This window comes from Mastomys coucha, unplaced genomic scaffold (assembly GCF_008632895.1).
Source record: "Mastomys coucha isolate ucsf_1 unplaced genomic scaffold, UCSF_Mcou_1 pScaffold23, whole genome shotgun sequence".
Lineage (NCBI taxonomy): Eukaryota > Metazoa > Chordata > Mammalia > Rodentia > Muridae > Mastomys > Mastomys coucha.
Window position 1 is genome coordinate 29465262 of NW_022196906.1, and position 13074 is coordinate 29478335.

General features: G+C 50.6%; 1 protein-coding gene across 1 annotated transcript; it reads right to left on the reverse strand.

The window, feature by feature from the left end:
* Window positions 1-1573: 1573 nt before the first annotated feature.
* Vsig10l2 (V-set and immunoglobulin domain containing 10 like 2) lies at window positions 1574-11805 on the reverse strand. The gene is made up of 12 exons (XM_031344696.1): window positions 11724-11805; window positions 10348-10698; window positions 9808-10083; window positions 7989-8264; window positions 7219-7467; window positions 6393-6653; window positions 3717-4007; window positions 3080-3376; window positions 2327-2449; window positions 2044-2068; window positions 1880-1932; window positions 1574-1755 (listed from the first exon to the last, which is right to left on the reverse strand). Exons 1-12 carry the CDS (start codon window positions 11803-11805, stop codon window positions 1658-1660), a joined length of 2382 nt encoding a protein of 793 aa, XP_031200556.1. The 3' UTR covers window positions 1574-1657.
* Between the last annotated feature and the right edge of the window lie 1269 nt (window positions 11806-13074).

Here is a 13074-nt window from a genome sequence, read left to right on the forward strand (position 1 = left end):
TGTGGACACCCAAGGGCCCAGCCACCTCTCCCTGTGGACACCCAAGGGCCCAGCCACCTCTCCCTGTGAACACCCAAGGGCCCAGCCACCTCTCCCTGTGAACACCCAAGGGTCCAGCCACCTCTCCCTGTGAACACCCAAGGGTCCAGCCACCTCTCCCTGTGAACACCCAAGGGCCCAGCCACCTCTCTCTGTGAACACCCAAGGGTCCAGCCACCTCTCCCTGTGGACACCCAAGGGCCCAGCCACCTCTCCCTGTGAACACTCAAAGGCTCAGCCACCTCTCCCTTACCGTGACTGCCAGTACTGGGAGGGAGCGAGACCACAGCAGCTATCTACTAGGGAGTCTGAGGGATCCTAACAGGAGCTTAGCATGAGATAGACGGAGGATGAGGGAGAAGGGAGGAGAGAGGAGGTTCTTCTTCCTCATTGTGTCTGTTACCACAACCTCAGGATCCTCAGAGTGCGAGCACCAGGATGGGATATAGCAACCCCAAAGAAACTTGCTTTACTGCCCTGAATAGTGGAAGTCAGTTATCTTCCCTGACCAGAAAATCAATGGAATCCTTTCTGTCAGGTGTGGCCATTTTGTACTTCATTTCTCATACTTAAGTAAGGCATCTTTAACTCTCACGCCCCATCCTGGGAGCTATGAGGAAAGCTGACACCCTTTTCTAATCAGGCCTAAGTGTGTGCGAACCAAAGAAGCTGCTTAGGTTCCTCTCAGGGTTCTGTCTCATGTCAGGCGCCACTTTCCATACTGCTGGCAGATCAGCCCTTGCCTGGCTCTGTCACCGTTTCTTCTCATCCAAGTCCTCTGCAGAGCAGCTCTGGGTCCTGACTTTCCCCCTCTGTCAGCCAAATAAGTCCTCACTTGTGCCTTGCCCAGATTTCAGATTCACACTGGCAGCTGTCAGAGTGTGATTTTGGAGCAGCCTCTGCTTTCTGTCAGCCAGCTCCCTTAGGTCTGGTGACTGGAGTGTTGCTAAATACCTCTACTGGCACAGATTGCAGGAGTCTGACCGCTGTGTGGTCAGTGATGCTACTAAGCTGCATGTGAACAAAGGGAACGCATACCTAGGCACCTGGTTCTTCTTGCCAATAAAGCATGACCCAAGTAACCAGCTCAGAAGTTGTAATTGAAATAGCTCTGCTAAACATTGGCTGCAGTTGAGTTAGGGATTACTCAGCCTAGGGTGTTTGTCTCCTCTCTCTCTCTCTCTCTCTCTCTCTCTCTCTCTCTCTCTCTCTCTCTCTCTCTCTCTCTCTCTCTCTCTCTCTCTCTCTCTCTCTCTCTCTCTCTCTCTCTCTCTCTCTCTCTCTCTCTCTTTCTCTCTCTCTTTCTCTCTCTCTCTTTTCCTAGAAAGAACTCAGTTTTTAGTTCCCTGGTATCAGGGAATATTCCCTGAACCATTTTCAATTGCTCTCAGATGCCATCCATGTTGTTCTCCAGTTGTGGATTTTCCTCTATCTGCCACAAGCTGGACTGGGGCTGCTTTTGTCATGTGGAGCAGTGTAGCTGGACCATGAATCACTTCTCAAGTCTGGATATTGAATTGGGAGTAGTTGTTGGATGGGGAAGGGAGAATTGCCTCCTTAGTTTTAAGACCAAAGTCTGGTGGGGTCGCTTCACCTGCCTTCCCTCAGCCCGTTGACCTTACGGTGTTGCAGTCACTGTGATGGTGACATTTACTGGAGCATCAATGGATTCTTGTATAGGATCTGAACTTGAGGGGGTAGATGCTGTTTCAGTACCTAGAAAGAGCACAAGTGGACAGAGAAGAGCAAATGGGGTTGTGGAAGCTGCTTTCAGACCACACAGCATGCATGGAAACCAGCAGGGGACTCTTGTGTAGTCACTGGCACAGACGGTGCCTACCTGCTGGGGCCTCAGTGCTTTCCCTAGAGGCCCTCTGTTGCTGCTCGTGCTCCCTGAGGTGGGTAAGAGAGAGAGAGAAGAAAGTTATGGGCATCTGCACCTCCCTAGACTTCCTTTCCAATTAAGAAAAGTCTGGACCCCAGAAAGATAAGTTGCACACTCACATTGGAACAAGCAGCCGACTCAAGCCTGTGGGAAGAAATGAAAGAGCATGACTTGACCAATGCAGAGTGGACCCCAGGAAAATGACCCTTCCCTTCCTAGCGGGCTCCATACAGGGTCTTGGGAGCCTAAGGGGAATGGTCCCCAATGCCTTAGGCTGGCTGGGGTCTTGATCCTCAAAGGATGACATCACAACATAGGAAGGGTCTATATTCTCCTTTAAGTAGGTCGACACCTAGGCACCCAATGGGGTCAAACAGCCCATCCTTTCAGATCCCCACTCACAGGGGAAAGTGTGTGGGTGCCTGGCAGCATACTGGAACACCAACAAAGAGGTCGCCAATGCCACCACGACTCCTGTGCCTGCAGCTCCCAGTACAGCTGGGTAGGCACTGAAGGTAGGGTCCACTAGGAGGTGAGAGCATGGATGGTATTAACTATCCCCATCAATGAACTTAGGGCAAGAGTGACTCACAGAGTCCAGAGATGGTGCCCTGTCCTCCCAAAGGCTCTACTGCCTATTGTGGGGGACCCTGGGAATGTGGAGTTCAGCTCTTTCCCACTAACGGAGGTGTTCTGACTGCCTGGTGCTGATGGTTTGCATCTGCAGCTAAATCCCCATTTCTGGCAGAAGATACATAAGGATACTACTTATTCTGGCATCTTGAGGCTGAAGGAACTAGACCATAAAATAAGGAATAGATGGAGCAACAGGAAGCTGAACCCTCCTATTCCCTGAGATGTAAGACTGAGACACAGAATGGGTTCTTCGTAAACCCTCAGAATCCCATTCTTTCTCCAGTTTCTTCTGATTGAAACTGGATTAGGTGTCTGGTCCTATGCCTGAGGCCTCCTGTGCTGCCCTAGGAGAGTTAGGAAAGGGCAATAGGAAAGGACAAATGCATACACAGGCTAAGGGGCCCATCAGAATGGAGGCAAAGGGCTGGAGTATGGTACCCTGTGGAGGGGAGGATGGGGCAGGTTTCAGTTTTCTGGGGGTGAGAGGAAGTGAGTTCCTCCCTGCTGCCAGCCCTGCACCTGGTGTCTTCACCTCCGAAGGATATCCTTCAGTGTTGTGATTCATAGCCAGGATACGGAAGGCATACAGGACTCCTGGGTCCAACCCTCCCAGACGCCGGTCCCTGCTCTCTGGCTCAATGTCACTAGCTGCTACCTCCCAAGCACCAGGTTCTGAGCTGGGGACACTGGCCCTCTGCTGCACCAGAAATCCTGTCAGGTTGCCAGGGCCGTGGATGGCCCACTGCAGCTGCACCTCTCTCCGTTGTCGCCTGTAGGTCAGTCGGCTGATGGTGACATTGGGAGGAGCTGGATACCCTGGAGGGGAGTGAAGATGGAGATACAGACAGACGGTCTGCCTAGCAACAGCCACATGGCTTTTCTCTGTGGATAGAAAGTTTGCAAAGAGGGATGATGTGTGTATCCCTGAGCATCTTTAAACCCCACTTTCTCATTGATGAAATAAAGGAGTGTGGAATTCTATGTGCCTGTATTTAAGATTCCATCAGATTCATACTCTCCTGACCCATCTGGGTCATGCTCTAGAAGATGCCCAAATTTTGGAGAGGGTAATTTTCAGAGCTTTCTGCAAAGCCCCTTGCAGCCATTGATAACCTACATCTCTTGTCACAGGAGCATACACATCCTTTACACTCACTCAGGATCTCCAGCAGCACACTCTGGCTGCTATTGCCCAAGGCATTGCGGGCCACACATTGGTAAGTGCCCCTGTGGTGCGCTGGGTCAGCATCTCGGACTTGAAGGTGCAAGCGGGTACCCTCAGGGTGTAGCATGAGTCCATGAGTATTTCCTTCCAACTGCTGTTGCTGGGGTCCCAGCCAGAGGAGCTGAGCAGGTGGTGTGCCCTGCTGGAGAGCACAACCCAGCCAGGCTTCTTCTCCCTCCAGCACTGACACTTGGGGTTCAGTCACTGTCAGCTGTGGGACTTCTGCAAAAACAAAGATAAGGGTGAGAAAAGCAGCTGCCCCAGCTGTTGGGAAGGTGGTGGCCTCAGCTGTTGGAAAGGTGTGGCACCAACTGTTGGGAAGGTGGTGGCACCAGCTGTTGGAAAGGTGGTGGCCCCAGCTGTTGGGGATGTAGTGGCCCCAGCTGTTGGAAAGGTGGTGGCACCAGCTGTTGGAAAGGTGGTGGCCCCAGCTGTTGGGAAGGTGGTGGCCCCAGCTGTTGGGAATGTGGTGGCCCCAACTGTTGGGAAGGTGGTGGCCCCAGCTGTTGGAAAGGTGTGGCACCAGCTGTTGGGAAGGTGGTGGCTCCAGCTGTTGGAAAGGTGTGGCCCCAGCTGTTGGGGATGTAGTGGCCCCAGCTATTGGGAAGATGGTGGCACCAGCTGTTGGAAAGGTGGTGGTCCCAGCTGTTGGGGATGTGGTGGCCCCAGCTGTTGGAAAGGTGGTGGCTCCAGCTGTTGGGGATGTGGTGGCCCCAGCTATTGGGAAGATGGTGGCACCAGCTGTTGGAAAGGTGGTGGCACCAGCTGTTGGGAATGTGTGGCCCCAGCTGTTGGGAAGGTGGTGGCCCCAGCTGTTGGGAATGTGGTGGCCCCAACTGTTGGGAAGGTGGTGGCCCCAGCTCTTGGGAAGGTGGTGGCCCAGCTGTTGGGAAAGTGGTAGCCCAAGTAAATAGAGAAGGAAGCTCTTCTGTGGCCGCTCAGCCCTCCTGTCCACTTCTGATGTGGTCTTCTCTAGGGTCTGCTGGCCATTGCAGTGTTCCTGAATGCTCTCCCACCTTCCCATCCCAGCCTCTCCTACTTCAGGCAGGGATTGTGCTTACTCATTTCCCTACCAGCACCTAGCAGGTCCTTCCTGCACTGGCCTGACATCTCCTTGCTGGTACAGAGCAGGACCACAGAAGGCACTCAGCTTCTGCAGGCTCCTGACAGTCAGGTGCCAGTGAATTTCTTACAATGGGATTTCTGAAACTAATCAATCAGGAAGGTAATATTTTGCACTGAGGATCTCCTTAAAGCCCCCAAAGTATGCTAGCCTCCAAGACTTTTGGAATGCAAGTGGGAGATCCTTTTGTGAGACCTATTGTGTGTGATAACTCCTGTTTGCTCTCCTGACGTCTTAAGTCTTTCTGTATGGGATTTTCTTTTCAGTTGTTCATAGATTGGGAGGGGGCAGGTAAAGACAGAAGGACGAAACAAACTGTAGATAAAGCAAGGGACACAGGTAGAATGAGCTTTGATACTTGAAGCACCAAAAGCCGAGAATGTGGTCAGGCACCTCCCTTCTACAAACGAGAAAGTGAAAAGAGCAGCCAGGGTCCCCACACCATTCAGTACTGCCCAGCGATGTCACACCATTCAGTACTGCCCAGCGATGTCACACCATTCAGTACTGCCCAGCGATGTCACACCATTCAGTACTGCCCAGCGATGTCACACCATTCAGTACTGCCCAGCGATGTCACACCATTCAGTACTGCCCAGCGATGTCACACCATTCAGTACTGCCCAGCGATGTCACACCATTCAGTACTGCCCAGCGATGTCACACCATTCAGTACTGCCCAGTGATGTCACACCATTCAGTACTGCCCAGTGTCCCCATACCATTCAGTACTACCCAGTGATGTCACACCATTCAGTACTGCCCAGTGATGTCACACCATTCAGTACTGCCCAGTGATGTCCTGTAGGGACTATAGCTACCAGGCACATGTGACCACTGAGCACTTGAAATGAGACCAGGACACATTGAGATGTATGGCAACTTAAAAATAGGCTGCATTTTCAAGACGGTGAAAAAAAATGTTAAATAACTCATAAATAACATTGTTACATTGGAAAGAATTTTAACTATATTAAATTAAATGTTTTACCTCTTCTTGCTTTTTTTAAAATGTGGCAACAAAAATTACATGTAGCTCATATTATATTTTTACTGGACATCATTGACCTCAACCAACCTCTCTCATTTTATGGATTAAGGGGTGGGGTTGGGGAGGCTGGTAAGATGGCTGCATAAAGGAGCTTGACACCAAGCCTGACAACCTGAGTTCACATAGAGTCTTCAGAATCCACGTGGAAGGAGCAAATCAACTACTAGACTTCTGACTTCTACAAGCAGAGTGGTAAGGTTGTATACACACATACACACACACACACACACACACACACACACGCACATGCACACGTGCACACACACACACACACACACACACACACACACACCAAGTAAATAGTTTGAACTCCTGGAAAGTGAATCCATCTCTCTCTTGACAGCCTAGCACTGCCCACCTCCAGAGTCCCTAACCCTGGTTCTGAAGAGCTTCCCCTGTCCAAACCCCAGAACCATAACTAGGTCCTGCTCACCTAGCCTTAGCCGGCAGTGGGCGCTAGGTGCCTTGAGTGGGTGGGAACCTTGGCAGGTGAACTCTCTGCCTGCCAGATCACTCCGAGCCTGCAGGAGGTAGACAGCCTGCGAAGAGCTCAGGTCACCCAGGGACCGCTGCTGTCTGTCTAGCCAGCTCAGCATAGCAGGAGGTTCCCCTCCAGGCCACTCACAACTCAGCATGATGAACTGGTCACCTACTGTGGCTGTGGTCCAACAGGTAGGACTCCCAGGAGGTTCCCCTGGAAAGGAATAAGATTCATGTGGCCTTGTGGGAAAGGGGAGGGGCTTGGCAGGCCCACCTCTCCCCTAGGGTACCCCTCCACTCATTCTCAGTTCGTAGCATTTATTCAGGGCTGACCATGGGGCAGCACAGAGGTGGGGGGCAGATACTAAATAGCTACTCTATAAGTTGGTGAGTATTAGATTATAGGTAGAAAAACAATCTGTGCCCTTTGAAGACAGAACCACTTTGGAGCTTTGTCTTGGACATGGGTGTTCAGAGGAAGATACAGTAGCAGAAGAGAACACTGTCAAGAAAGCTCTGAAACTCATTTCCAGGTCAACATGTAATAGGCAGAAGCATAATGCGAGTTTGAGGATGCCACAGGCCAGGGCTCTAGGGCAGAAACTGAAAAGAGCCAAGTCCATGATGGGCAGGAAGCTGAGAACTAAATGTTACCGTAATCTCCTTATTCCCAGAAATGTCTGATAGTCAGAGCTTAATTCCAGACCCCAGGTCCTTCTAGATGTCCCTGGTTTGTACCCACACTGCCTAGAATACCAGCGTTAGGGGTGTCTACTTACAGAGAGTGACCCTGCAGAAGATGGGCATAGCCAAGGTTGGGTGCTGTCCCATACAGGTGAAGATGCTGCCATTTGGAAGTCCGGTGGCTGTATAACTCCAGGTGACATTGCCGGAGGCACTTGGGCCCATCCCCTGGGGCCCTTCCCAGTGAAGTTGAGCATTTGGAAAACCCCCAGGCCAGGTGCATAGCAGGGTCACACCCCCAAGGGTGGGGAGCCCAGCACAGGAGGGCTGCCCTTCAGGGGCATCTGGGTAGAGAGGTGGGGTGAGAAGGAGCTGAAGCAGCTTTCCTTGCCAGTACCCAGCAGGCCTGACTCCAGGTCAGGGCGTGGAGGACTGGGGTGGCCAAGGAGAAGGAAACAGACAAGTGGGGTTGATAAAGAAACGTTAAGCCTTCAGGTCCAGGAACAAAGGGTTAAGGGGCTAGGCAGTTCAGAGTTCCGGTGGGATCCCAGACCCTTGATTTTCATCTTTGCCCCTGGGCAGCTGGCCTCACCGGCATTGCAATACCCTACTCTGTGCCTCAGTCTGGGTCTTGAGACCATGGGGACAGCAACTTTGGGAAAGGACTGTGGGAGGCTAGGAGCTTCCCGTCTCCCAGCCTCTTCCAAAGCTCCTAGCCTCTTCCCACAGTCTCCCTTTTCCTTTCTCTAGTTCTCCCCCAAAACCAATAGTTTTGACACTGCATTCCCCCAGGGTGGCTGGAGGCCACCTGAGCACATGCCTGGCTAAGCTCCAGATATGGATGCCGTCCCCACCCAACACTCACAGTAGATGATGAGCTGGACAGTAGTCTGGGTGTGGGTATCCAGGTGCCTGTTGTGAGCCAGGCAGGTGTACAGGCCCGTGTGGGTGCGGCTGGCACTGGTAATGATGTAGGTAGGCCCAGTGTGGATCTGAGAGTTGTTGCGGAACCACACATAGTGACTAGGCGGATTGGATGCAGCCAGGCAGCTCAGCGTCACCTCCTCTCTCTCGCTGGCCCAGAACCCATCTTCAGAGAATCCCAGTGGTTCCACAGTGATCACAGGCTTGTCCGGACCGTCTGGAGGACAAAGAAGGTCCATCACATCGCTCCGTCCTTGTCTTTTCATTCACTCATGCTATTGTTGCTGGTTCTCTTCACCCATTCCAGAAGCACGTGGCACACATTGGCCGTCTGTAAACCCTGTCTATGCTGGAGCCTCCAGTTGCTCAGAGACTGGGGAGGGTGGGTCTTAGACACAGTACAGAACTGAGTGGGCAAGGCTTCTGGGGGCAGGAGTCTCAGGTTGTTTGAATTGAGCTTAGAGTGCAGGGTTGGGATGAAGCAGGGGTCCTACTAGGCAGACGAGAAAGAGGTTGAATGAGAAGCTTACTCTAGGTGTCTGGGACTGAGGGACTGCCTGAGGGTTGGCCACTCCAGATTCCAGAGAGGAACTAAAGATGCTGTGCTAACTCTTACAGCCAGCACCATTATTCACTTTGCTGGGTGCCTGACTTGCCCTCCCTTGTTCTCCAAAATTGGGATCTCCACTCCTGGCATTCTCTCCAACTCCCAGAGGGATAGAAGGAAGTCTCTGCCAGTCTCCTTCCTGCCTCCACCTCTTTCCCCAGATCTCCTGCTCACCTCACTACTCCATGTTTTCAGTCTGCATTCCCCACACACCACCTAGTTTACGGCTGAGAGGGTGCCATCTGCCCCTGCTCCTTAAAACCTCCGGACTAGTGGGCAAACTAACATACTCTTGAGGTAGGTAGGGGCAGGAGGATCAGGAGTTCAAGACCAGCCTGAGGCTACATAGTGAGTCTGAGGCTAGCCTAGACTGAAAAAAAAAATGCAAGCAAATAAGCAGAGCTGTCTAGACCACCACTGCTCTATAGAAGCAGGGAGGTCACTGTGTGGATTTAAATTGCTCATAGTCAAATCTTAGTAAAAATAACAAATTCAATCAAACCACACACAAGTTCTTATTTTATATCCAAAACAATAGTTCAACGGCTACTGAATTTAAAAGTTATTGTTGTGCTATTTTGTGTTTTCTCACTTCAAGGATTTTTTCAAAATCATGGGTGTGTTCTGCCTTTACTCATAGAGTTCAAATTGGCCACATTCTCAATAAGTGACCAAAGACACATGCATGGACAGTATAGTGGACACTGAAGCATCTTTGTTCTCCTTCAGCTTTCACCTTCTGGTTTCTAACTGGTGCGTGCCCTCAGCCTCAACTTGTGGACTAGCTTGCTGCCCTCTCTGCATTCTGGCCCTTCTTCCTGATCCTCTAAGGGACCTGCTACTCAGTTAGAACCTTACATACTCAACATAAAGGCCAACTTTTCAGGCCACTCTCCAAGTTGTAAGGAAGCTCATGAATGCTAGTAGACACCCCTTTTCCTAGAAGAAAGAACTCATGCCTTTTAAAGGTTAAAAAAACCTTGACATGAGAGACATGTTGGGCCCCCATTGGGAAAAGCATCCTCTACTTCATGCCTTTTGGAGTCTCTGGAAGGCTGGGGCACTTATGTGAAAGAATGTGGGGAGTTCTGACATGGGGCCAGAGGCCAAACTTAGGGGGTAGGGGGTATCCAGTGTCCCAAGTCCAACTCACAGATGACATCTAGGAAGGCTCCATCACTCTTGAGTTGGTTGACTGCATTGCTCACACTGCAGGTGTACCAGCCGAGGTGGGTCCGGTTGACTGGATCTAGCTGGAGCTTTGGCTCTGGAAGACCCACCAGGACCTCTCCAGGGCCTTGGGGCATGTGATGGTGCCAGGAGAAGGTCAATGGCTCTGTGCCCTCCCTCACAGCACAGCTAGCCACTATGGAGACGCCTTCTACTGGGGATGGGTCATTCAGTTGCACCCGAGGCTTAGACACAGGAACTAAAGAGAAGACAGAGAAGCTTTGATCTACAGCATAGACAAATCAGTGTTCAGGGGCTCTTGCCATGATGTCCATGGGCTTGTCAGGACACTTAATCTGGAACATCCCTTCCTCCAAATCCCACATTTCCTCACTTCCAGGAGGAGTCACCCTTTAAATCTGGGGCTCACCACATGCAACGAGAATGGAAAGTGCATGCAAAGAGATAGAAAACAGGAAACAGGTTAGCTGAAGGCTGGCGACAACCAGACTTGGTGCCTCACCCAGCACGGTGAGCGTGAGGTAGAAGTAGGTGGTGTGGACCTGGCCACCAGACACGAGCAAGGCCTGGCACAGGAAGTGGCCACGGGCGCCCTCTCGGAGCTCCTCTATCATCAGGCTGCTATTTCTCAGACTCACGACCCCCAGAGCTAATGCCCTGGACTCCACCTTCGAAGAGGCTCCACTGGTGACTGCCACAGGTTGGAGAACCAGGGAACCCAGTGGAGTGAAGCTCCAGAGGACTGCTACTGGGGCAGGCCCAGTTCTGCACTCTAGCTCCACAGACCTGCCCCGCACTCCTTGGACAGACAAAGCCTCCTCCCCAAGGGTTTTTGAGGTTGGGTAGGGTTGACCTGGGAACACAGAGACAATCACAATATCTGTGTTATCCTAGATTCCAGGGTTCATTCCACCCCATTGCCTGGAGACTTTTTTGCATTCTGTAGGCTCAGGCAGTCCTGTGGACTAGTGGGCCTAGTGGGCAAGAGAGTCCCTGAAGGAGCCTGTGAGGTTCCCTGTTTAGATACTCTGAAGGGAGCTTAACTGTCATAGAGGGGCATCCTGGAGCAGAGCCTCCTTTCTCCACTCCTGCCAGCCTGCCTTTCACCATACGCATCCATCAAATCATCTGCTAAAAATACAAAATCATGGGCTCCATCTCAGACTAAGGAGCTGGAATCCCATGTCTAAGAAGGAGTCAGGGATCAGGAATCTGGTTTTTTTTTTTTTTTTTTGTTGTTGTTTGTTTATTTGTCTTTAAGATTTATTGTATTATCTATGTGTATGTATGGAAGTGTACACATGTGTCTGTGTGAGTATATGTGCACTTGTGTGTATGCAGATGCACAGGAAGAAAACAGCAGAGGGTATTTGATCCCTCAGAGCCCTCCAGGACAGACAGGTGCTTGCAGGGATGCCTAGTTTGTTACAAGGGCTCTGGGATCCAAACTGGCCTCCTCATCAACTGTCCTTAGCCATCAGCTCATCGCTCCATCATCAAGACTGTTTCCAACAAGCATTTTAAGGTCGGTCTGATTAGGTTGATAACCATGGCAATCCTGGGGACACAAGAGAGCTATACAAAGTCTGGGAGTTTCTCTGTAAGGATTCCAGACTAGGAATGTTAGAGAATCCTCTAACTTCCTCAAATCCTGTTGTGGCCCAGGGAAAAGAGAGGAGCTTCTACCAGTCCACCCAGCTCCACTGATTTATCCACTAACAATGAAGCAGCACATTAAGTATTTCAGCTAGTTCATGCTAAGTAAATGTTATCAGTTGGATGGTGTGAATGGATGCCGATAAATGACTATGTGAATGCAAAAGGGAAGAAATAATGGGATGTGAGGCTGGGATGGAGGAGGGTCTAAGTGTTACTCACCTGAGGCCCCTGGATGCAGTAGGCAGAAGAGTACCAGCAGCCTGCAGCTGAATGGTCTGTGGTGAGCACTCAGGCCCACCATGGCCCCATCAGGGCACCTGAGGCTTCTGCCTAACCCCTGACTCCCTCTCAGGAGTCTTGGGAAGATGGGGATCAGGCTCAGGTTGCCAACCTCAGCCCTCCTGATATCCTTGCTCTCCTATTACCCTCCCTGCCCTGATAACTCATGAATTATTTACCTGATAATTCACTCTATCCATAATGTAGGCTTAGGGAGGGGTGGGCCTGGCTGAATGATATCAGAGAGTATCACTGAATGTGGGAGTGAATAAGGCTGAAGACCTGCCACCTGCTCAACATTGGGCTTCCAAGGAAGGGCACCTAAGGTTCAGTACATTGATGAATGACCTTCATCTCTTCTTGGATTGCGCCCCTCCCCCCATTTTGTGAGAAGAGGCTTAGTTGGAGGAGTCCAACATAAGTGAAGGAGTATGGGATTTCAAGAAGTCTCCAACTTCTTGGAACTTTGGTTACTTCATAGATAAATAGGTTTACACACTAAGTTATAATACATTGTGAATGTTGCATGAAAATTTATATTAGTATGGTGGATTTTGGTAATGTCCTATTTCTTGATTTGGGTCGGGCCTTAAAATTTTTATGTACTTTATGTTTGATATGATTCACACATCTGTACATATGAACACATACACATATATACAGGTGAGCCTCCCCTAGTATAGAGTAGGTGCACCATTTGTGCTCCTGACTGGGTTTAACTGATGAAGTATGGCATCTGGAGCTACAGTAGAACAGCACTTTCTCCAGGGTTCTCTTATTCCTCATCTTGGGTATCTGCTATCATGTTCTGCTACCCTCATGGTCTTTGAATGACAGTTTGACGTGGGGTCAGATTTTTCCATCCTCTTCGGCAGGGTTGAGGGGAGGGTGAGATTCCTGGACCCCAGTGAGACAGGAGATCTGATGTCTGGTGTCAGGTTCTGGTGATGGGATCACTGTCGAGGCAAATGCTAGGTAGGTTCTTCTAGGCAGGGTCCAGAGATGTGCTTTGTGACACATTGACCTTTTTCATTTTGCCCTAGGATAGTAGCCCTGAGAACAGACTCTAACTCTCTTTTCCCCAACCCATGACCAAGATCCCCCATACCTTCTTGGAGTCTTCAACCCCTCCCATCTCCTCAGCTCAGATGGAGAACCAGAATAGAAGGTTTTTTTTTTTTTTTTTTTTTTTTTTTTTTTTTTTTTTTTTTTGAGACTCAGACTATGTAGTGAAGATAGGCGCATCTGATCCAGAGACCAGTCCCTACAGACCAGTTTTGATCTCCATGTT

Bases quoted from the DNA above. Each gene is read 5' to 3' on its own strand.
- Vsig10l2 (XM_031344696.1), bottom strand. From the start codon at position 11,805: ATGGTGGGCCTGAGTGCTCACCACAGACCATTCAGCTGCAGGCTGCTG. The intron at 8,265-9,807 runs GTGAGTTGGACT...TTTGTCCTCCAG, and splicing joins AGCCTTCCTAGATGTCATCT to ACGGTCCGGACAAGCCTGTG. The intron at 2,069-2,326 runs GTGAGTGGGGAT...TTCTTCCCACAG, and splicing joins GCACCCACACACTTTCCCCT to GCTTGAGTCGGCTGCTTGTT.